The sequence below is a fragment of the Lynx canadensis genome, chromosome A1 (assembly GCF_007474595.2).
Source record: "Lynx canadensis isolate LIC74 chromosome A1, mLynCan4.pri.v2, whole genome shotgun sequence".
Lineage (NCBI taxonomy): Eukaryota > Metazoa > Chordata > Mammalia > Carnivora > Felidae > Lynx > Lynx canadensis.
In genome coordinates this window covers 157,082,338-157,108,287 of record NC_044303.2, presented here as the reverse complement: position 1 = coordinate 157,108,287, position 25,950 = coordinate 157,082,338, and the positions used below count along the sequence as shown (strand labels likewise).

General features: G+C 38.7%; 1 protein-coding gene across 22 annotated transcripts in view; it reads left to right on the top strand.

Moving 5' to 3' along the window:
- The window catches only part of MCTP1 (multiple C2 and transmembrane domain containing 1), a 537,798-nt gene that overhangs the window by 441,607 nt on the left and 70,241 nt on the right, over window positions 1-25,950 (top strand). For 21 of the 22 annotated variants that reach the window (XM_030324980.1, XM_030324949.1, XM_030324905.1 and 18 more), the window contains one exon: window positions 17,379-17,432. In XM_030324980.1, the coding sequence (XP_030180840.1) occupies window positions 17,379-17,432 (54 nt within the window). Of the gene's footprint in view, window positions 1-17,378; window positions 17,433-20,395; window positions 21,730-25,950 lie in introns of those variants that run through there. The other variant, XM_030325036.1, reaches the window with a different exon arrangement.

Sequence of the window (25,950 nt, the reverse complement as noted above, 5' to 3'; positions counted from 1 at the left end):
CCTCCTTCTCTTCAGGGAAATGCAACAGTTATTTATTAAGCAACTTCTATGTATCAGGTATCCTGCTAAGCCTTTTTATACACACTATCTCTTTTAATTCTTTATAATAACTTTATCAAGTAAATTACTCTAAATGGTTTTATCATCATTTTACAAATAAGGAAATTCAAAATCTAAGAAGATAAATAATGAACTCCATAGAGTAAGTGAGATAGGAACCTAGAGTGTACCCTGTTCTAAAGTCCCAGGCTATTTCCATGGTATATTCTTGGGCATGCTCTTCCCAAGGGCTTACTTTCTAAGTGTCCAGAGCCTTATATGGAATCAAGTATCCCCCCGAATCCTTCTTATGAGGTTCCCCGTGACCTCTCAAAAATTGGTGTTGGTCCCTGTTTGATCCCAGGTGACCCCACTGATTTCAAAATTGTTCATGACCTGTAGGACCACCTTCAATCCACCCAGATGAACATGGATGGGAAGAGTAAACCAGAGATGAGAATTAGTGATTAAAAGACTTTTAATGTTCTTGATATACAAAAATTCTTCAAGAGGTGTTTTTTTAATTACACTTTAAAAGAACATTCATTTGTACTGTCATGATACTCCTCCCACATAGCAATCTCAGTTGCCTAATCAATGGAGGCATTAAAAGACTAAAGAGTAGGGTAAATCAATGAAATCATTCTCTGATTCATGATGTGACTGTGACACAAATTGAGCCAAATTCTGCCTTGCTAAAATACTTTAGTAAATGCTGAAATGTTTTGTTAGCTTCCTTAAATGGCAAAGCCCTCAATTCTGCTTTTCCCCTTTAGAATCATACTATTATTTCTTGTTGGATCTGTTCCCATTAAACCCAGAGCACTTATTTATAGAAATAAAGCTTATGGAGAGAGAATTGTCTTTGTTGCTAGAAATGCCGGTGGTTGGACGACTTGGGATGGTCCACCAAATACAAGCCAGCAAAGAAACATTTGCTTATTTGACCTGAATTCCTGTAAACCAAATACATTTGTCCTTTTCTCAGCCAGCTGCAAAGAAGTCCGTGGTGTAATATTTGAATAAGTAGAGTATTGAACAAGTGAGATATTCCTAACAGAATCTAAAGAGGCTGGCCAAAGCGGGCTGAGAAGAGAGGACTCCATAAGCAAAGCACTTTGAATGTACAGTTAGACCTTCTCTGCTTCAGTACTTTATCATTCACGGAAAGTAGCATAGACCACAAGCCTCCTCTGTTTGCATCTCAGTACCAAAAAAGACCACATACTTGCTCTTAACAGAAGCAGCACTGAGTCATACAGCCTGTAAACACATCTAAAAATGGATGATCAGTTTTTTCTTCTTCCTGCTTATTTCAACAGCAATTTTCTCAATTTTTTCAGAAGGTCACCAGCTTGCAAAAATCTGAGAAGGACCATGAAAAGAACCAAACCTTTAGTTTCCCAACACAGTCACTAACATTAAAAAAAAAAAAAAAAGTAGAAACCAAACAGCCAATCAGATGTCAGTAGAAAAGTTTATCCCCTATGACTGCCCTCAAAGCTGTTCATCAACTGCTTAGCTGTGCCAGATAATCAGTCACCGGACAGATTGGTGTCCCCAGACACCAGTGATCATCAATGATCGTCACCTCATCAGGCTCTGGACACTGACCAATAGATGTCTACAATTTTTCCACACTGCTCAAATGCCCCCCACCTCACCACCATGCTCTTATCCCCTCAGTCTCAGTAGATGCCAAGGCCTGTACCCCGCAGATTTCTCTCAAACTCTAGCCCCTAAAGCTCTCTGAATTCACCCCCAATTTAAGGTTGCCAGATTTAGCCAGTAGATATACAGATGCCCAGTTAAATTGAAATTTGAGATAAACAGAGATATTTATCCTAAAATAGTATTCATTATTTATCTGAAATTCCGATGTAACTAGATGTTCTGTGTTTATCTGGCAGCTTTATCCCAACTACACCTTGAATTCTTACCTCAAGACCTTTAGGAAGATGAGCCCTTCTGAGACAAACTTCTGATTTTCGGGCCGCTTTGGTCTTTCTCCAACATCTTCAAGCATGTTGTGGAAGATCCCCTCACAGGCAGGCCCCATTCAACCATACCTTCAGTTCTGTCTCCCCCGAATTCCAGCAGAATTGTTTGTTTGTATGTTTTTTTTTGTTTGTTTTTGTTTCCAAATGCAGAATGTTTATTGAACAAAGGGTGAGGGTACTGGGTGGAAGAGGGAGTTACAAACATGAACCAGGCAGTGCCCCTGCTCTTTTGTCATCTCTTTTACCCACAAAACAATGTTTCACCACTTGGGAGCGCAGGAAACCAAGGTTTTGCTGCTTGCAAAGGCTCCCACGTTGAGGCTGGACCAGAACACGGTTCTAACTGGCTCCCAGGCATTCCACGGGCGCCCATTCAGCAGGCCCCCGGAGGGCAGCAACTTTGTCCGTGTAGCATAGTAAGAAGCAGGGGGAAGGAAGGAATGATGTCTTTCTCATCATGTAGATGGGTACCTGGGTTACCCAGGGGAAGCAGGTAACCTCTGCAAAGCCGGTAAATTTGTGTGAGACAAACATGGTGGCCCAGGGAGGAGCAGAGCAGGCCAGATCTCGAACTTTGTGGAAGCACATGTGCTGCGCCAGGCTCAAGTTGTCCTGGAAGCCACACATGCTTCTGGGGGACGTACGTGTAGCCAGCCACCCCTGGCACAGTTTGTGGTGCGATTACGTGACAGGTGGCTGGAGCTCTTGAAGTGCTTGCCACAGGAGCCACATGTGAAGGGCTTGAGGTCCAAGTGTGCTACATGGTGGCGCTGCAGCCACTGAAGCCGGGTCTCCCCAGCACCTTATTCTGGGTCTGCCTCAGAGGCTCCTCCTCGAGCTGCACCAGGAACTTGGAGGGACCTTCTTGGAGTTGACCAGCAGGCAGCAGCTGGTCGAGGCCTTGTGCGCTCACCAGGGGACAGGGAGGGGGTAGGTGGAGAAGGCAGGGGAGGAGAGGAAGGGGGGCGGGGAGGAGGAGGAGAAGGAGTAGGAGCATACTGCTCCTGTTGCTGCTTCCCACCTTGGGGAAAAAGGAAGCTTTGAGGGGTGGTGGGTGCAGGAGACCAGGACTGAGCATGGCCAGGATAGCAGCTGCATTGGAAGCAGTGATGTCTGGAGCAGAGTGTATTTGTGGTTTCCCAAATAGTGATACATTCTCTCTATGCGTTCTACTCTTTCCTTAAAAATAATATATTCATGGCATTGGCATGTCATTTACAAAAATTGGATCACCTTACATGCACAGTTAGTACACCTACTTTTACATTTACTTTTTAAATATTTATTTTGAGAGAGAGGGAGAGAGAAAGAGAGAGTGAGTGCATACAAACAAGGGAGGGGCAGACAGAGAGGAGGAAGAGAACCCTAAGCAGACTTGGCGTTTTCAACACAGAGCCCAAAGAAGGGCTCGAACCCATGAAGCCATGAGACCATGACCCAAGATCATGACCCCAGCCAAAATCAAGTTGGACGCTTAATGGACTGAACCACCCAGGTGCCCCAGTACATCTACTTTTTATATCAGCAGCATATCCAGAGGATCCTTTAAATCAGTGGAAAACCCCATGATTATTACTAGCTACATAATTTTCACCATATGAATAATTTTTTCTTAAACACTCCTTTTAGAAGTATTTCAGATATTTCTTCCATCTCAATTAATGCTGTAAATAAAATTCTAACCAAATCTTTGGTCAGGTCTCTGGTAATGCCTTTTAGGACTACCGTCATAGGAGAATTTCTGGGTCAAAGTCTGTGTACATTTTAAGTATTTTGGCAGTTAATACTATTTTGCCACCCAGTAAGATTTTAATATTTCATGTATATGTTCCTGGGTAACCACCTCACATCTTTATCATTTTCTCTACTAAATCATCCCTGACTTTCTCACTCTCTCCCCCTACCACTAGCATGCCCCTACCAAGTCATACCAAGAAGATAAGTGAACTGACCCCTCTGAGATCCCATACCTGTCTCACTATATCGTAATAGTCACCTCACTGTGGGTCTTTATCACCAGGTCGAAATTATTCTCATTGTATCTTACGTTTTTGTATTTACTCCCAGAACAGAGCAAGATGTCTCAGACACAGAAGTGTAGCAGTTGCTCAAAAAATATTTGATGAATATATAAATATTTTAGTCTAATCTTTCTTTCCGGGTCAAAAATTGTCTAATATTTTTGATTTAAAAAAATTATTTAATGTTTATTCACTTTAAAAAATTTTAGCATTTATATATTTTTGAGAAACAGAGAAAGAGCATGAATGGGGGACGAGCAGAGAGAGAGGGAGACACAGAATCTGAAGTAGGCTCCAGGCTCTGAGCTGTCAGCACAGAACCTAACGCCGGGCTCAAACCCATGAAATGTGAGATAATGACCTGAGTCGAAGTTGGACGCTTAACCAACTGAGCCATCAAAGCACCCCTTTTAATGTTTATTTATTGTTGACAGAGAGGCAGACAGACAGACAGAATACAAGCAGGAGAGGGACAGAGAGAGAGGGAGACACAGAATCTGAAACAGGCTCCAGACTTTGAGCTGTCAACACAGAGCCCAACGCCAGGCTCAAACCCACAAACTGCGAGATGATGACCTCAGCCGAAGTCAGACGCTCAACTGACTGAGCCACCTAGGCACCCCAAAAATTGTCTAATTTTTATGCAGGACTATTTCCATTCAACAAAAGTTTATTAAACATCTACAGGCGTGTCACTAGCTGTTGTTCAAAGATGATTAAGAGAGGGTCCCTTCCCAGGACAGTTTGTGGTCTAATGAGAGAAACAAACAACTAAGTCAAGTACATGAATATAATAGATGCAATAATAGGGGTGTGTATATGATTTGCAGGGTGTGCAACCAAAAGGGGTTTAGATCACCCCAGATGTATGTGCATGTGCTGCATATGTAAAGAAAAGGGGTCTGTTCATCTGTGACCACAGTTCTTATTCCACCCTTCAGTCTGTCCCTTTCACTAACTCCATGTTTGCCTTTAATACTTCTTCAGTATATTGGCTGTCTTTCTACTCTATTCTCAGACTGTAGCAAAACTTCAAATTGGAAAGATAAAATTATAGAACAGTAGAAGATGAGTGTTACCTGTACATGACATCTCAGTTCATACAGAGAAAGATGTAAAGGAAAACATTTCTATTTTTAAAAGTCAATTTACTAAAGATTCTCCTCACTGCAAGGCATACTTGTTGGTTTGGATCTGTTAAGACTCAGAAGAAAGGTAGAATTAAAGTTAGCGGTAGCTGCCATAGAGGATGCTTGTAGTTACTCTCATATCTTGCCTGAATCCTTCCCACCTTGTTCAGATTCTCCAAAGACGCATGTGAGAGATAAAGAGAGGAGCTTCATTCTTCTAGAGGATTCTTCCCTGAAAGCTAGCTCCTGTTCCACCAAATGAATTGTCTTGGCAACCTTGAAATAAACCTGAGTATCTTGCCCCCATAAATAATGGATTTTCTCTTACTTGGGCCCCGAATCACCCCTGGTGTCTCAGAAACTCCTTGAAAAGCCAACTTTCTAAACTCCCTTCAAAGCCTCCCTTAGATCCAAAAAACTCATTACCTAGGTGGTTCTCCAAAGTGTCCAACCCAGGCGTTTACCTGTATGTCAACCAAATGTTTTTATTACCTTTGTTCTTCTAAAAGGTCTTCCCCCACAATTTTGTCCTTTCTCTAATTGAAGAGGGAGCTGAAGGAAAGAAGAAAAAAGGATACTCACAGTTTGGGTCTCAGTTCCCAGGGTGGATATGTTATTCTCCCTCTCCCTCTTTTTAGTGGTAGCCTGTTTGTTCTTTGTGAATGATTTTGCCATCTCCTTGTAGCTAGCCAAAACTCCTTGAAACATTATGGTGAGGGAGGTAGGATATACAGTCAACAGAAGCACTTTGTAGTGTAGCTGACTCATGACCCCTTGACTAGTTTGCATTGCTAGTCCTGATCATTATACCCTTTGTAGCGGGTGGTGTTGGCGCAGGGTTTCCTGTGATATTTGTGGAGATTTATTGTCCTGGTTCGGAAAGGTGACAAGAAAGTGCAAGACTTCAATTAACAGACTAAAAGTAGAAACCAAATGGTATGTCTTTATCTGCTTGTGGAAAGTGTTGGTAAATCAGAACTATTATAGGGGTCCAATAATTCTGAGCGTTTTATATTCATAATTTTTTTAGTGTTATATGATACACATTTATCAAGGGCATGCAGCCTTAAAGCCTTTCCACCATCTTGTACATAGAACTGTAAGGGTACATGTAGGTAACCAAACTAAAATATCCCTTCAAGGGCATTTTCCGTCATCTGTTACTGAATTTATTTCATCATGCGAGAAAAAATAACTATCGTACCATGCCATTTGTTTTTTTAAATAGCCAAATATTTTGGTAGCATGCTTAAATGGAAGAAAGTCAGTTCATCTAAACGAATTTCCAACTGAGCGACGCTCCCACAGGCAGCATCAAAAACATCTTAAAAATGAGTGTCGCCACTACTCATTTCCAGGTGGTTGAGGTTAAAAGACCAAATTTTGAAATTAGGAAGACCTGGATTTAGCTCAAGACCTTCCCCCTTGTTGGCTGTACAAATTTACTCATTCCCATGAGCTGCAGTTTCCTCATCAACAAGAGGGATAATACCCACCTTGTTGAGGTCTTGTGAGGATTGAAGAGACAACCTACTGTCTTATACTGAGGACACAATAAATGACAACTAGGCACCTGACCATGTGGAAAACAGGACAAACCAGGGTGGCTATAATGAGGGTTTAAACATTGTATGTCACTTCTTCTCTTGAAGAGTTCCCTTGTAAATGCTCTTGAAAAGGATGGTTTTCTATGACCATCAGTCTTGGTTTTAGGCTTATAGACAAAGACAGCACTGTCACAGAAAGACTTCCTGTGTCTATAACCCCCCTGCTATGTGTATGGAAGTCCCACAAATATAAAAACTGTACTTTGTATCAGAAAAAAAAAAAAAGCAGATGAAGAAATTTGACCCATCCTCTACAGATGAAAGCTTCTTCGTAACTGGTTTTACAGAAATACCATAAATAAATGCCGTTTTCCAGATCATATCAATAGATATTTGAAAGAAACATTTTTCTTGTTTATTGTAATACAAACCTCCACCATGCACAATGCATAAAGACCAGGGCCAGCAGCGCTGTGAGCAAGGAACAGGGCATTTTTCTGAAACCATCTTTGAGTCCAAAAGCACAATACACCTTCCTAACAGCCTCTCTCTGGATGTCGACTAAGAGAAGGAGGAAGGTAAACCCACACTAGCGTACCAGGCCTGGGCACAGGGACTAATTTTAATAAATCAGAATAGAACATGAAAATGTCAACTTAATCAAGCATTTAAATTTTATTAATCAAGCCTAATTTTTATGAGTGCAAATAATCACTGAAGCTGGACAAATTTGTTCTCGATTGCATCAGAAACATAATTTTAATATTTAATGGACTGATGAATTTAAATGGAGAATTATCTTTATGAAACATGCTCTTCATAATTTGCCATTAAATGAGAAATAAAAAAAATCAACATAAATCTTACATAAAGGTTATTTAACTAAATGTTGGTACTATAAATATTATAAATGCATTATGCACTAATTTAGCAATCATACAGTACACTACATAAAGCAGACATGATAAGTGGACCAGGCAAGCTTTTCCTAGAATATAGAGCTCTTGTGTTATATTGTGGGAAGCTCATGATAAAACGGTTACGGAGGTTTTATGTGAGGTTTCGTGAACATTCTTTTCATTCAGGCTTTTATGCTACAATTCGCCATTCACCACAGACATTCTTTCCAGTTCAAATGTAGGTCTAAACCCACATGGGCTTTCTTTTGTGAGGTGATTATTCTTTACAAAAAGAGATAAAAAATATTTTTATCATTATTATTTATAGAAAAAGGATATAAAGAAAAAAAACTAAAGTTTTCTGACTATGATTTTTGACATTCAAAACGCAGTCTCTTTTCAAAGTTAGATTCTTCTCACATAATGTTCTCAGGCTTCAAAATATTCTAGGCACAAGAAGAACAAAAGAAAAAGAAAATCAAATTAGTGTCGGAATATTTTTCTCCACACATGTCCACCTATTCCCCTCACCCCTCCATTACCCCCAACAGACTGCTTAAAATAGGGAGTAGCGGTGAATTTCTGTAAAAAGTGCGTCAAACCTAATAGAGCAGTATGGTCCAAAAGTTTGCGAACATTAATCTCCAAGGTAAATGATTGTTGTCGTTGTTTTCAAATTCTGTTGTTTGCAAAGTGTAGCATTTTCCTCTTTTCTATGTGCTAAACCTTACATTTACCTGAAGAGGGACTTCTTGACTATTGCAGCTTTAATGCTCCCCAACATGTCTGCAGGGGTTAGAACAATGCACGTTTCTGAGAAGAATGTAGATGTGGTAAGTCTAACAGAGGTCACACGGCTCCCTCCTCTTGCTTGGCAGAAAATGTTTTAAATGGATAATGTGGACTCTTGATGAGATACTTAAAATAAAAATTCCTACGGTGGCTTTAGAGTTTGAAACATTTAAAATTGTACCCCCTCCCTTCCTTTTTTTTAAAACAAATTTGTGCTTCTGGAATGGAAATCTGGTTTTATAGAGAGAGGCTCGAGTGCATAATTTTCTTTTTTATTTGAGATCTGCTTACTTTGAATTCACAGAGAAATTTGCCTTTGAAAATAGTAAATTTTATAAAATAGATTAGCGCTACGTCTAGTGATCTTTTAATTTCACTTCGCAAAGCATATTAAACAATTCAATTTGGGGGGCTTTTTATATACTTCTTTTCTAACCTGACCAAAAAAAAATAGTTTCAAAAAAGCATTGTTATTTAAAAAGCACACTGTTGGTTAAGAGTTGACCTATTTTTTCCCTGCTCAGTCAAATTAATATGCACCATCCTAAAGACACCAAGCTTAGAATTTTTCCTGCCAGCAAAAACACAATACATTGTGAAGCCTTTAGATGGAGACATAGTTCAAATAAACACTAGAATTCCTTTCACAGTGCTTTGTGTAAGTCTAAGAATGAACATTTAAGAATACTCAGAAGGAAATATGAAAAGAAATTCATTTAAGATGCTTATACTGATTATAGAATTTATATTATATTTAGTCTTTCATAATGGAAGAGGGTTCCTGCATATTAAGCTGACACTTAATAAAATAAAAGGTTACATATTCTTGACCAGTAAAGTAAATTTACTGCCCTTGCACCTTACAGCAAAGCGTATTATACTGCAAATAAGAATGTTGTTGTTGATGATGCAGAGTACAGGCTATATGTAATCAGTGGCATGCATCAAAAGTCATCTGATAGCCACATTAAAGCCACATTTCCTATTAAGAATCAGACTAAATTACAACATGGCACTTCCCAGAATGAGCCAAGGAAATGCATTCTGCAAGAAGAAATAATTGTATTTGAGTGTCTCTGTGAAAATCAGGAAGTCTTTTAGCAGTAAGTAATAGTGCTTTTCTTTTTAGTCTGCCTTCTTTTGTATTGCAATATATTCAACCTCACTGGCAAGCCTATCACACTAATTATTATTACATCTAGTGGTTCAGTTATCTTGATGACTACTGTGGCTGAAATTCTCCAAGGTCAAATCTTTAATAGCGTGAATCAAACTAAGCAGCCATCATACATCCAGTCGCTTTTGAGATATACTAGATGAAACAGTGTATCCCAGACCTGTTTACGACTCTTCTTATTCTTGCAAACGTGGAGTAAATTACATGTGCAGCTTAATTGCGCCATTCATTTTGCAAAAGTTCCTTCTCAAAAATTTCGTGAGGAGCAGATGTGCTGTTGTGAAAATGACAGCCCAAGCACACCTATAATGATCTCATTGACCACAGAAGTCTTTAGCTTGACCCCTGGTACTTTTCAGTGATCTGAAATAATCTGACTGGTTATAGGCATCTTCTCAATCCATAGACTTTCAATAATTTCACATATTTACACATGTAATAAATTCATTGGCACACAAATGCATGCTCTGCTTGGTTTATGCACACACAAAATGGTATAAATGAACTCCAGACCATGTTGAAGAATACCGTTCTCTCCAAATTCCTCTATATCTCTAGGGTGGAAATAGGCATTTAGTTTGTAATGTGTCCAAATATAAGCATCTGTACACATTTGGATGTTCTATGAATATGAAATTAAATATGAAACTTCTTTCTTTTGTGACAATTTTCTTTCTTTAATTTTTTAACATGCAGTTGCACATCTGGACAGCAGTGATTTCTTCTTTAATTTAAATGTGTTGCTTTTTTATAGACCGTGTTTGAGTAAAGCAATTTGAATTGTGCAACTATTCATTCTGAACATAGCAAAACATCTATTTAATTCAAAGATTATTCCCCAGGAAAAAAGTAAACAGATGAAAGAACCCGGTTTGTGTCAGCTTTGGCTTTTGAGAGTTTCTGGCCTTGTGGTACTCAATCCTCATCTCACAAGAGTGACATAGCCAGGATCCTTTTGGTTCCTTTTTCTTTAAAGAGTTATAAATAAGTGGAAGACTTCATTCCTGGGAAAATCATCATACAGAGTATTTCTAGAATTATTGATGGGCATTTTAATCCCCTTTGGTCAGTTTTGTCTTAAAACATGCACCCTAAACTGGCATTAAAAAGCAGTAATTGGGATTCACTGCTCCAGGATGACTTTAACAATGAAGTTTACCCGAGTCCACTTTTTCTCATCCCTTCGCCACCTCAGTCATCCTTTTCCACATCCCTTGTTCCCTTCCCTTATATATCATTGTCTGGTGCAGTAACATTAAACATGTCATGTTTTTATTCAGATTACCAGCACCATTATTAACATTTTCAGCCAAATAAAATTTTTATTTCCTTGCAAATCATAAAGCATTTAAGTTGTGTTGAATTATAATTAAAAGTCATAATCCGAAAAGAGCTCCTATGCAACTATATAACATATAGATTCTACAGATGCAATCTTGCTCCTTTTGAAAATGGATTTTTAAAAAGTGCAGCCACATATTTTATATGTTAATGACAAGTGTTCAGCAAATACAGAATATGAAGGAAGAAATATTAGGCTTTTAAAAACAACATTATCTGCTTATTCTTTGGCTGTAATGTAGCTGGCATGCTGCATTTGGGGCTGTCTACGTGTGTTTTTAAAAATGTCATCTTTATTAGTATTACGTTCAAGGAATAGTACCAGGGAATCCGTTTCTTTCAAGACCTTCCTCCAGCGTGTGGCATATAAGTCTGTGACGAGCGACATTACAGAAGGTCATGTCACTTTTAACTGCTTGCATTACATCTTTCTGATTTCCCTAGTGCCCTTCCTTTGTTTGATTAATACTACTTGCTTTCAAGCAAGGTATCAGAAAGCATAATTTGGAAAGAGAATTCTAGAGCCGGTCTGAGATATCCCCCTTGAAGAAAAGGGAAAGGGGGGAGAAAAAAAAAACTTGGTAAAAATGTATCTTTTTTTAACACATGTGTTTTTTTTCCTCAAGGAAATCCTGCATATGTGTTGTTATTAAATTATTGTTGACAAATGTTTAGGCAACTGGACTTCATATACTTGCAAACAAAACTATGTAGTCCTTATGGGGTTTTATTTGAAGAGGAAGGAGCTGGAGTTTGAGACGAAGCCTCCTTTATTTTGTTTTCCTTGTTTAAGTGTTCAACTCCAGCACACTCTTTCAAAATGGTAGGTGTTGTTTGAGTTCTCTGGGAAAGGTTGCGGTTTTGTGCAGTCATTAAATGCACTTCAGTAATACACACAGTTTGTTTTCAAAAGCTCGGTCTGCAGTTTCAGTATTCATTGCATTTGGCCAGGGCTCACAGCACAGCCCCACTTCTGAGACACTTTTGCCTTCATAGCCTTCCATTTTATTGGACCGTTAACACCTGAAAATTAGCAAAAGCATTATCATTTTAATTGGGAATACTTATGCAAGCCTCTACCTGTGTCCCATTGTGTGTTTCTTAGTGTCTGTGAAACATGAATCGAAATTTTGTATGTCATTAAGAAGACTGAATATTTTGCCCAGGAAAAAAATACATAATTTAATTTTTAAAAATTACTGTTTAAAATATTATTGATGCTATTTTTCTTTTCACTAATAGCTAACATTTCTGAACACTTACTTCGATACAGAAACTGTGCTAAGGACTTTAAACACATTATTTCATTGGATCCTTAATCAACACTGTGGGATAGGTGCTATTATCTCCATTTTCGAAGCCACCTTAACTTCACCTGAGCAAAATGTAATAGTGGGATAATTCTGAAGCAGCTTAAAGGCATCCATAGGAAAGCATCAGTATTATAAATCCTCGTTTGTAGATGTTTATGATGTAACATTAAAAAGGCACTGGAGAAGGGGAAAAGCCCTCACTAGAGCGCTAAAACACAACACAAAGGCTTCTCGCTAACACAACACTTTTCTGCCAAATGTAAAAGCAAATGGTTGTATTGGGTGGTTCTGGCTGCACATTTGTAGAGCAATTGTGCGTAGCCAATTACCCACTTGTGCAGGGTAAGAACAGTTTGGGTTTTGCAAATGAAGAGCCTGATTCTGAAGACCTCTTTGAGTTGTTCTTGAACATAAGATCCACAGCTGATTTGGAAATTGTGTAAATTAAGCTATTGGCTTGTTTTGTTTCAATAATACTTGGGAATTTTGAAAATTAACTTGAAGGTAGTACAAATCTCCAAATATTAAAGGTTAAATACTTATGGTTTCTGTGTCCAGGCAAATATTTGAAGGCATTTTGAATATTTGCTTTTATTAATCTGTATCACTGATTAGGTGTAGGTCTTTCCAGACAAGTTAGTTCACTTCTGTGAGCTAGTTCAGTTCTTTTACATAAAAGCCTATTGAAAGACATAAAGAATATGGGCACCTGGGTAGCTTAGTCGATTAAGCGGCCAACTCTTGATTTCAGCTCAAATCATGATCTCAAGGTTCTTGAGATCAAGCCCCACGTCAGGCTTTGCACTGACAACACAGAGCCTGTTTGGGATTCTCTCTCTCTCCTTCTCTGTCCCGCTCCACCTCTCTCTGTCTCTCTGTCTCTCTCTCCCTCTCTTAAAATAAATAAATCAATAAAAACTATAAAAGAAAACAAAAAAAAGAAATATTAAGAATTGTTGATGCAATCATTTATTCATTCTATCAACAAATATTTCTTGAACATTAGTATGCCCCTTGCAATCTGTTAGGCACAATCTGACACCATTTTTCTTTCCTAGCACCTGCAGTATGATCATACATACTAAAGAGAGGCATATAATACATTTTTAATAATAACTAGTGAAAACACTGAGTTTATGCAAAGGAATAAAAGTATACTGTACTATTCATTTCTTTTGATAAATGACTTTGTGTGGGTAATTTAAGGAAAACATGACTTAACCACACCACATCATTCTGTTTTATACTTTTAAATGTATACAACTTTTACTGAAAAATAAAAATGGATAATAATGACCAGCCTAAAAAATTACTTAATCTAAATCAAAACTTTTAAACTCGTTTTATTAGAGATACAAAATTGTAATCATTTTAATAAAACTTATGAGAGTTAGGTGACTTCATCCCCTGCCCCAATAATTGAGCAAGGGGTGAGAACTGCCTCTGTGCTATCCCACTGTCTGGATTTGAGTTCTATTTCAGCTACTTGCTGTGTTAGGTGAATTCTTTGGAAGAATGCAATGTACTGAAATACTGTCGCTGTTTCTCCTATTTAAACCTCCATCAAAACTAGCCCAATTTGGAATTGCCTAGCTTATAGCACCTTGATTATACATTGTTACTATTACTGTCTATATACTTCTGAATACTTCAAAATTGCAGGAAATTAAAAGCCAACATGAAAGATTAGCTTATAGGCTCCATTTAAATTCTATTGGATTATAAACCTCTTGAAGGCTGACATGAGTATAGATGAAATTTCTGTGTTTTTCATCTTTATATTCCTGCATTACCTAGCACTGTGTTTCTTGGACAAGGAGCTTTATAATAAATGCTCATGGAGTTGCTGAGTATAGTTAGAAGTAACGTTAAGAGTCCTTTCTTGGTGAGGTTTAATTGCTTTATATGTCTTCAAAATAAGTGTCAACTCTCACCAGATATTGGAAACAGTACTTTGTACTATTATGGTTCTTTTGAAATGCTGAATGTCCAAATGAAAGACCACAAAATTCTACCATATAATAGAAGATTTAAAGCAGGCCATTAAGTTAGGAACAATCTCAGAACACCTGGGTGGCTCAGTTGGTTGAGTGTCTAACTCTTGACTTCAGCTCAGGTCATGATCCTAAGGTCGTGAGATCAAGCCCTGCATCATGCTCTACGCTGAGTGTAGAGCCTGCATGGGACACATTCTCTATCCCCTTCTGCCCCTCTCACCTGCTTGGGCTCTCTCACTCTCTCTCTCTCTCTAAAATTAAAAAAGAAAAAAAAAATTAAATTAGGAACAAGCTCACAAGCTGTCAGATGCTTTAGGTTCTCTATTGGTTTATGAGAAATGGAAGTTTGTGTTTGGGCTATCATTTTAAATAAGTTAATACTTTTAGAACATTTGAGAACAATTATTAGATCACTGAAAGTCCTGACATGTTATCTCAGTTTGTGTAGCTCTTTGCATAATACAGTCTTAGCTATTGAAGTTTTCACTCATAACATATTCCTGTCTGTATCATAAGCCACATGAAAGAAGCACTAGCTGTCTCCTCTATCTTTTAAAGTTGTGAGCTCTGGGAGAAAGATTTAAAAATATTTAATAACCATGATTCTATCAAGTTTATTCAGAAATCGAGATACAGACTGGATAAAAAAAGAAAAGCACCACAAGAATTAGAAATTATATGAAATGGCATAAATGCAATCAGAAGTTAGCACTTACCTGAATACCAACCCTCCCCAAAGTTTTTTAAAATTTTTGGTTTCCATGGAGAGAGAGAGAGAGAGAGAGAGAGAGTGAGTGTAGTGTGTGTAGGTACATAAAACCATAATAAAACACCTGACAGAGTGAAATCCCATTTGTAATACCACAGTTACATATTAATCAAGGAAAGGGCAAATTATTTGACAAATCCAAAATGAAGATTGCATTAAGTTGAAGTAAGGAAACTAGGAGTCATAAAAAATACATTCATTAAAATATCTACCTATAGGGGTTATATATACATATCCTATACGTTTGATTATTGAATACATTTCTAATTTTCTTTCATTGTCCATTCTCATAATGTAATCCTTGTGTAAAATCAAGAATTAAAATTAGAGTTTCTGGTAACCCACAAAATCAAAAATACAGAGAGATAGTCAAAAGTTGACATTTATACATAAGAATTAAAATTTGAGCCTTGATGACCCCAAAACCACAAACAACAGAAGAAAAAATAAACAAATGAGACTACCTCAAACTCAAAAACTCTGCACAGTGGAATAAATGATTTAACACAATAAAAAGACCACCTACAGAATGGGAGAAAACTTTTGCAAACAATATATCAGATAAGGGATTAATATCCAAAATATCTGAAGAACTCAGTCAACTCCCTAACAACAACAACAACAACAACAAACAAACAAACAAACAAACAATCCAATTTAAAACTAGGCAGAAGAGGGACACCCAGGGTGGCTCAGTTGGTTAAGCGTCCAAATTCAACTCAGGTCATGATCTCATAGTTGGTGAGTTCGAGCCCCTCTACTGGCTCTGTGCTGACAGCTGAGAGCCTATGGCCTGCTTCAGATGCTGATCCTGTGTCTCCCTCTCTCTCTCTGCCCCTCCCCTGCTTGTGCTTTCTCTCACTTTCTCTCTCTCTCTCAATACTAAATATTTATAAATGAATGAATGAAGGAATGAATGAATAAATAAAAATAGGCAGAAGAACTAAATAGACAACTTTCCAAAGAGAACATCAAAATGACCAACAGACAGATGAAAAGATGCTTAACATCACTACTATCAAGGAAATGCAAACCTAAACCACAATGCAATACCATCGCTATATCAAAGTCTCAATGAGTTAATGAACGTCTCTTAGAATGGCTGTCATCAGGAAGAGACGATAGGTCCTCTTGAGGATGTGGTGAATATAGAACTTTATACACTATTGGTAGGGATGTAAATTGGTTACAACACTATGGAAAACAATGTGGAGGTTCCTCAAAAAAATAGAAATAGATCTGCCATATGGTCCAACAATTATGCTTCTAAGGAAGCATACCCAAAGGAAATGAACACAGGATATCGAAAAATTATCTGTGCTAACATGTTTACTGCAGCATGATTCCCTATATGTTGCCAATATATGGAAACAACCCAAATGCCCATCAACAGGTGAATGGGTGAAAAAGATGTGGCATGTATACGCAGAGGAATGCTATTCAGTTACAAGACAAGAAGATAGCCTCCCTTTTGTGAGAACATGGCTGGACCTTGAGCACATTATAACCAAGATAAGTCAGAGGAAGAGTGGTACTATATGATAGCATTTATACATGGGATCTAAAAAAGTCAAACGTATACAAAAAGATAGTAAAATGGTGGTTACCAGGGAATGGATGGCAGGGATAGCAGTGATGGTGTTTAAGGGTACAAGCTTATGACAGGTACTAAGTAGGCCATCAAGATCTGATGCACAGTATAATGAACATAGGCACTAATAGTATACTATAATTATGTAATATAAATACTGCTACATTAGCAAACATATTACAACATATAAATGTGTCCAAGTAACACACAGCATACTTTAAACTTACGCAATGTTACACATCAAATGTATTCAATAAAAAAATTTTTTTAAAAGTAAAATTTGAGCCATGGAAGATACTAGCTTTATGCCATAGACCACCAGCATAAATCGACAAACAGACAGTATACTTAAAGCTTGGTGGAAAGTGAATTCGAAATAGCGGAGTTGGATTCTGCTTAGTTATCTAGCTCCAAACTTAAAGTGCCTCATTAATACAGACAGTGGAGTAGGTAAAAAAGGAAAGTTCCTGATTTAAAGCATCTCTCAAATTAATGTTAGTTTACCTTATGCATAGTTCAAATTCTTTAAGTTGTCACGGAACATTTCACACAAATAGGGTTTCCCTGAGTGGGATCCACTTCCCTGGTTTCAATCAATTAAAGGCAGAGCATTTCCCTAATCCCTATCTCTAGATCAAATAGTCCCTCTCCATGAATCTGTTTCAAATGTTAATAAAGTTTTCATTTCCAAAAGGTTCAAAATGACAGAACAAAATTCTCTCCTCTTAAGAGCACGAAAATGACTTCTGTTTCTGTCTGAAGGTAGTGGAGGACATGCTGGAGGACGAGGAAGAAGAAGATGACAAAGATGACAAGGTAATTATCTTTCCCAGCACTTGGGTACCAGGGGATGGGGAAATGTAGACATGACACTGTTTTCACAGACAGTTAAAAAAGGAGTTGAAGTGTTTGAGTCCAGAAAATTGGACAGCGCTGTTTATCATCCTAACAATGCCACTGCATGTTGCAAAGAAGGAGAGAGGGCTATAAATCCTCTTCGCTTTTGTCCAGAGCTGGGTCAAATATTTTTCTGCCAGGAACAAAAAAAAATAATTCAGCTTGTCTGAAACTTGATAGCTCTCGTGAAGATAACAGCAGTGACAACTGTTTTTGAAGGGCAAAAATTTGTCCTATCTTGAGTATTACAAATCGGGCTACACTTCGGAGGAAGAGAGAAGTGAAAAAATAGCAGCCTGCTTAAGTTCAACATGGATGTTGTCATCTGTAATTTTCAAAGAATTGCTCAGCAAAAGAACACACGTGTGTGCGGAGGGCTTCAGAGGGCATTTACATAATCCCAGTGCTCATGGTCCTTGCCTAGACTTGACTTGGGGTAGCCCTGTGGCTCCTTGGTCAGGAAAGCCCATTGGCAGGTTATTTTCTGATTGTTGGTTGGCATGGGAATGATGACCACGGTAAAAAAACAAACAAACAAACAAACAAACAAACAAACAAAAAAAACAGCTAGTTTCTGGAATCGCTTGGATTGGCTGTCCCCTGTGTGGAGAGGGGATAACTGGAGGGATGAATTAGAATGACCTTGAACCACTGTGGTGGTGGTGTCTCGGGTCAGAAGAAAGTCTTTTTATGGCAAGGAGGATAGTGATGCTGGTTTAGCAAAATCCTTGGGCATTTCTAGATCGAAAATCTAAAAGGTGCTAGAGTGAGATTGGGAGGGAAGAGAGAATATCATTCATTATTTCCAAATTGTTTGGCATACAAAACCAGATTTTGACCTTCACTGGAATCTGATTTCTATTATAATAAAGCAGTGAATTTTTGGAATAAAGGAGAACAACAGTATATCTTAATTTATGCCCTTGACCTTTGATTCTAGTAGAGATGTACAGTTATATCCTTGTATAAGAATTCACATGCTGGAAGCAAGCATTAGAAATGTTAAAAAAAATTCACAGCGATTAGTCAAACTCCCACATGATTTTTTCTTGACTAATATTCAATGTATTCAATGCTAGAAGGAGAATGAAAACATAGACACACACACACACACACACACACACACACACACACACACACACTTTCTCCCATCTAATGTTGTTCCACATATTTTTAAATTGATAGAGATTTTATGTGAAATTTTTCTTCTGTATATCATTTAGTCATTAGTGACATCATCAAACATAAACTAACAAAATCTCCTTCCTACAAAAACATGTATGTGCTTGTTTTTAATGTTAAATAACATGAACATACACTTCTGGCAATAAATGATATGATTTATTGTTAAGGTCAGTGTTAGAGCGGTAGAGAGCTTGTATTTTAACTCAACATGCCAGCCCTGAATCATCATTTCTCTGCTGATAAACACTGAGCTGCCATCCATTTATGGCTATTTTCCCTTGCTTGTTGCTGCTTTATTATTAAAGCCACCATAAAGATTCATTCCAGCAGCGGGTGTTTCTCCAGAAATGTTAATAAATGGAAAACCCTTAGTGAAGTCTAGTACTTCAATGTCCCTGCTTGAAGTCAACCTGTATTTTTTTTAGCCAGTTTGTTGCTACTCCAAACCACTAATCTCCCCTTTATGGTCATTTTTTTAAACAGAGAGGATGTTAGGAGTGGGAAGCCAATAACACTTGGTTAACCACCTCCCTAAAACCTAGATGTTGAGTGGAGCATGCCAGGTGGAAACAGCACCAGGTCTCTGGAGTGGCATCTATTGTCGTCTAGTGTTTAGGGGTCTGGAAATGACACCCTGGTTCTAACACATTTGCAGATCTGGTTACCAGAGTTGATTGAAAGTGAGTGCTTAAATTACTGTGTGAATTCTACTGTATTCTTGCGTGCAGGACGCTGACAAACAGTGTGTTTTCCATATGAAAGGGTTGTGAGCTGATTTTCATAAATCCAACCCTTTATTCGAGGGATATATAAGGAGGCTTTTCTTTTCCAGTCACAATGCAATTGATAGCATAAAAATCATACCTGAACAAAAAGAAAATCTCAAGTATAATAATTTACAAAAGACTTTTAGGGGCTTGCGTAATGGGAAGAATCCTAGAGTGGACGTGTTAAAATAGAAAGTTTTTACCATAAGAAATGAAAATATGAAAAGATCCTTCAAGTTTCCATTTACCAGCTTCCGTCTCTTGAGTGGCTGTCATAGTGGCAAAGGTTGTAAGTCTTGGCTATCAGTGTGTCTGAGTGAGAGAAGGGTAATTTCCTACTTTAAAAAATTCATTGGTTCCTCTGTTTAAAGTTTGTGTATAGAGTTGTGCGTAATGGAATTTCAGGAGAAAACAAATGTGTTTTTTGCCATATGAGCAGGCACTGACCTCTAGCTCTCATTATTTCTCTGTTTTCTCATATGGCATAATAGTGGGGTCAGGTCAGTGAGTCCTCTTATAGGATAAAAGTAAAAAAGATTAATAAATGTGCCAAAGCCTCACTTTAATTGAACCTGAAGCATATGTTGCAAGTATGTAAAATATGTCCCAGATGTTACACCAAGGCTGGTTTCTGGGCTTTCCCTGATTACCACAAGGCAGCTATTAGTCCTATAACCTTTGGACTTGGGGGTAAATGGGGTATTACGTGGCACAGAATGAGAGCACCTGTTTTCCATTCAGCAAAGACCCCTGGCAGGCTTTGCCTAAGCCTATCCATATGTTTTCACTTAGCAGATTGTTGGGCGATTATGAAAAGTGTCTTTCTTTAGAGCCAGCATTGATATTAGTCACTCACAATGAAAGGGCAAGTCATTGGCTACTTGACAAGGTCCGTGTGGGCATAAACCGAAGTCGTTTATTTCATTTCAGCTCGAAGTGTTTTCCCTCAACATAATTATATAGATGGCAAAGACACAGGTACAAGAAGTTGAAGCGGACACAGATTATAATTACTTCGCATAACAGTTTTGTAAGAGCTTTTCTTTAGTGCTAACTTCAGCACCTGGGAAGACTTTGGTTAAAGTTAGTAAAAGCTAAGTCACGATTCACCTGGAACCCCAGATCCTAAAGCTTTTCCATGCGATGGGCTTTTGAGGATTTTTTTTTTTCGTGTGTCCTTCTTTTTTTTATTAAAACAGCTAATCATTCAGGTGAGAGTTTGTGATCCTCAGACTTAGCCTTCATTCTAGGATCCGTTGTCCACATTTGCCTGAATCTAAAGTTGGGTGGCTTCTCTCTTAATCCAATTCCATGGTTTTCACAAAGGCAGAGAAGATGGGTTTTAAATGGTGGTTCTTATTTATGAATCATTGACTTGTTTCACTTATATGCATTATGTAGTAGTACTAGATAAAGCTCTACCAGAGATGAAATTTCTCCTGAATTAAATGTTAGAAAGACATCCTACTTTGTTCTCAGTTCCCTTTGTTGTAGAGCCTTCTCTCAGCCATCAGCTACAAAGTCACAGTTTGATCTGATTTTTGACCTGACACCAAATCCTGCCTTTGTGGTTAATAGAATATCTTAGTAAATACTTAAGGCTTAGCTAAATTACCTAGGTGGACCTATCAATAAGCCATCTAATAGTGTTTTTGACCGTGTTATTTATAATAATACATTGGTCAATCTGCATAATCTAGACATCTAATTAATGAAGATCAGCTTTCGTTTTGTAGCTTAAAAAGTTTAGGCATGCTTCCCATGGTGTGTTCTACCCTTGTAATGGGATCCAGCTGCAATATCAGGAAGCAGAAGATAGAATGCAGGTTTTCCTCAGGATAAGCTTGGATTCAGACGCATGGCATACTACTAATGTTTATTGATAAAAGATATTAAAGTGTTCAGGCATTTATGCTTGCATTGCTTCTCCTTTTTCCTCAGCCATTATGTCAAGGTTACTGTGTTTCAAGATAACTAGATGCAATGAATGAAACATATCTGAGTTACTTCAAAATACACAGATTGTTTGCTTTAATTCTTGAAATCTCTGTTTTCTGCTTTGATTCTCCAGCCCTACAAATGTGTACAATATACCCAGGATGCATACATCTCTGCATCTCAAATCAAGGATGGGGTAGGGGAGGAGATACCTCTGATATGTGATAGAAGAAGATTCTAATCTGGCAACATGTTCTAGTTATATTCCATGAAACAATTACATGGTGGGGGAGCCGATCAAAGCTTTGGAGAAAGGCAGGGAAAGAGAAGTCAAGAAAAAAATTTATTTAAAAAAATCTTAATTCACATTTAACTGGAATAGCATTGTATTAGTTTATTAGTTTTCTATTGCTGCATTGCAAATGACCACAAACTTAGAGGCTTCAAACAAGCCACATGTATTAGCTCTCAACTCAGCAGGTCAGAAGTCTAGGCATGGCTCAACTGGGCTCTCTGCTCAGAATCTCACACTCAAGGTGTCAGGCTGAGTTCTCATCTGAGGCTCTGCAGAAGAATCCACTTCCAAGCTCATTCGGTTTGTTGAGAGAATTCAGTTCCTTATATTTGGAGGACTGAAGCCTTTGTTTTCTTGTTGGCTTTTCACTCCCACTGGTTACTTTCCATGGTCCCTCCCATCTTTATATCCATCCATGGAGAAGCTCCCTTTTGTCAAATCTCTCTAACACTTTAACTCTCTTTCTTCAGGAAGAGCCTAGTCCCTTTTAAGGGTTCACCTAATTAGATCATGCCAACCAAAGATAATTCTTTCTTAAAGTCCACTGTGCCATCTAATATAACCTAATCATGGGATGGCTATACCATTATATTCCTAATTCCCTTCCCCTACAAAGTGAGGGGATTATACAGAACATATACACCAGGAAGTAGGAATCTTGGCAGTCATCTTAGAATTCTGCCACTGCATCTAGATCCACTCAGGCTCTGGAACAAAAATGGAACAGTCTCTGTGTTCCTTGTATGTATCTATTGCCAGGCAATGCCATAACTATCTTACAGTAAACAAATTAGGAAAGCCTGCCTGCACAGACACATCCTTTCAAAGATTGTAGGAAACATCTCATACCAGAGATACAAACTGAAATATATTTTACTGAGGTAAACTTTATATTTTAAACTGAGTTATAGTACAGTATGTCCTACTTATTATCTAGTTCTCTGGGGTGAGGGGTGGTTGGGCATGCAGAAAGCCTGATGGGAAACATGTTCTTTCCCCTTGTTGCTTCCTTCTCGGGAGAAGAACAAAAAAGAATAAAATAGGCAAAAAGCAAGGAAGGGTCCATTCCTCCTTTAGGGGATGTATTGGTGCTCAGACCCGCTAAGGTGATAGATAGCACACTGACCTTGAGTCACCAGGAACACTCTACTTCATCTAGAATCATAGCAACATTCACACTAGAGGATGCCCAAGAGAAGTGTCAGAAGGATGCCTTGCTGCCCCATGGCTTTCTGCCTCCTGCAAGGCAGGAAGTCTTCTGAGTTTGCCTGCACAGTCACTGCCCTTACCCTGCCTCTGCTGGTGTTGCCCCTGCACAGCCCTTGGGCCAGAGCCCATCTGCCCCACCTGGCTGAACGCCTAAGGTGAAGCTCTGCAGCCTTGTGACTCTGACAGGTGTGTCAGGGGAGGTGTCCACAAGGATTGGGGTTTGCTTGATAAGTGCTGTGAGCCAGACTCCTTAGTAAGAGTTCACAACTAGGGGCTTCTGGCACCAGGGCACCCAGGTGTTTCTCATTCCAGGACTCCCTTGTGGGCCAATAAAATTCCCAAGATCCTCCGAACAGCCCCACACACTCAGCACATCCCAGCCCATCTTCTCCTTGCTCCTCCTAGTTCAACTTCATTTAAAAATGGGGAAACTGCTCCAGCCAAACATGGGTGCATTGCCAAAGGTGATACAGATAATAAGTGGCAGAGCCAGGGCTGAAACTCAGGTTTTCCAAGTTTAGCATCTTTATCCTTCCTTAAAACTAATTTTTCCTGGAAAATAAAAATCAAAGAACAGATGCAAATTACTTTAAACATGCTCTTTAGGCATTCTGGTAGCATAATCAGGGAGTACAGCATCCATCCCCAGCCAGGAGCTCTTTACTTCTAGGTTTCCAGTTCTTCACACTGCTTTCGTGTACATTCAGCCCTTTCCCACTATACCAGCTAAGCAGGACTGTGGTGAGCGAGTAATAACCCCTCAAAGATGTCCTGCCAGAAGTTCTGCAGCCCGAGAGAGGGTGTGCCCTGTAATGTAGGCTCAACAGCACAAGAAGAAGCTGAAGACCCGGAACTACAGCAGCAGAAGGAGCTGCTGGACAGCACCCAATGTGGGGGAGTATGGAGCCAAGGCCAGAGCACTGGCGTTAATAAAACAAACTGATGGGGGGCAGGGGGCAGGGTAGGTTGGAGGGTTGAAGGGCTACACCAGCTTTGAAGATGGAGGAAGGTGACCACAAACCAAGACATGTGTGCAGCCTTTAGAAGCCGGAAAAGGCAAGGAAGAAGATTCTCCCCTAGAGCCTCCAGAAAGAAATGCAGTCATGCCCACATCTTGATTTTAGTTAGCCCTGTGAGACCCACTTCCAATGTGCGGACCGCAAAACTATAAGATAATAAATCTGTGTCACTTAAGCCACTAGGTTTATTCATTACAGCAGCAATAGAAACTAATACAGGTGCCTTCCAATGGCATCTTCCCCCCCCCGCCCACACACACATATATATGTACATTTTAAAGCACTAGATCTAAGCTCCTAATTTTTCCTTATTAACTTAATCTACTCTTCTATATAAATATGGCTACACAGTTCTTCATTCAATATGGAAACTAAAACAGTATAGCAAAGCAAATATTTTTGTCCGAATTGCCTTAGTTTTTATTCAGAAAAGCTTGTCCAAAGATGAGAGTGGGTTTGTACCCATCTCTAGTGCACGTGCTTACTTTCCTGTTGAGGAGGCTGTATTATTCATTGGTGACTACAGCACCAAAGTATGGTTAACTTGACTTTTCATCAGGAGAATTTCACTTCCTTAGAACATTCATTCTATTCTAGAAAGCATCAGGACAGAGGGTATTAGCCCTATTTAGGTCACAGACCCTTTGAAAACCTGAAGAAAGCTGCAGATTTTTTCCCCAGGGTGGGGAAAAATATGTAAACACGTAAAAAAAAAAACTTTTCCATGCCTTTTTGTATTGCAATGGATGGAAATTGAATTATTTTTCAGAGTAAAGTATTTTTATAGAGTCATACCTCTGTTCCTCTCACTACCTTCCTCTTGACATTAATGCCTATTTTCCTCAAACACCTGAGATAAATGCAAATTTTTCAAGTAAAAATAAAGTTTAGTTCAGCTCAAAAGTAAGCTTCTACAAGAAGGCTGATGTCTGGCTTTGATATTGAAATTATGGAGTGGTTTTTGACACAGCAATAGGCTTGTTATTTTTGACATCTGTTTGACTATGACTTTTCAGTTGCATGGCAATACGTGCTTAAAACACTGACTTGGCAAAAGAAAACAGCAAACAAAATGGGAGCTGCTGTGGCTTTATTAGATGAGGGTTAAGCATAGACAAATTCCTAGAGTTCTCCAAAGTCCTTGTTGAATTCCTATCATATTGTGCTGAGGATATCATGTTTTAAATTGTTTGCATCATTAATGCCTCATCATTATTTTTTTATTTTTTATTTATTTTTTTTTTATTTTATTTATTTTTGGGACAGAGAGAGACAGAGCATGAACGGGGGAGGGGCAGAGAGAGAGAGGGAGACACAGAATCGGAAACAGGCTCCAGGCTCCGAGCCATCAGCCCAGAGCCTGACGCGGGGCTCGAACTCACGGACCGCGAGATCGTGACCTGGCTGAAGTCGGACGCTTAACCGACTGCGCCACCCAGGCGCCCCTCATCATTATTTTTTTAAAAAGGATTAAGGGGCACCTGGGTGGCTCAGTCGGGTAAGCACCCAACTTGGTTTCAGCTCAAATCATTATCTCATAGCTTCGTGGGTTCGAGCCCCACATCGGGCTCTGTGTTGGCACTGCAGAGCCTGTTTGGGATTCTCTCTCTCTCCCTCTCTCTCTGCCCCTTCCGCACTTGCACTTTCTCTGTCTCAAAATAAATAAACTTAAAAAAAAGGATTAAATATTCACGATTCCATGTTAGGGTCATTGGAGACAGAATTAGCTTTGAAGAGTTATGATTCCAACTGTCTGTGGGTTTCCAGCTGTAAACAAATTGAAAACTTTCATTACTCCTTGTTCCAGTATTCAGAAGTATTTCTCCAGCCTCAGAAAGTTTAGGTAAATGCCCCAACATGCCCTTCTGCATGGCAGTTGAGCTAAAAGAATTTAAATAGGAAGATCGCCTTAGATAATTTGGCAAGAATAATCACCAAGTAAAGCAAACCATGAATGGACTGTTTCCTGTGGTTTATTCTCATCATTGGATTTCCTTTGCCTCAAAAAAGCAGAACTCATATTT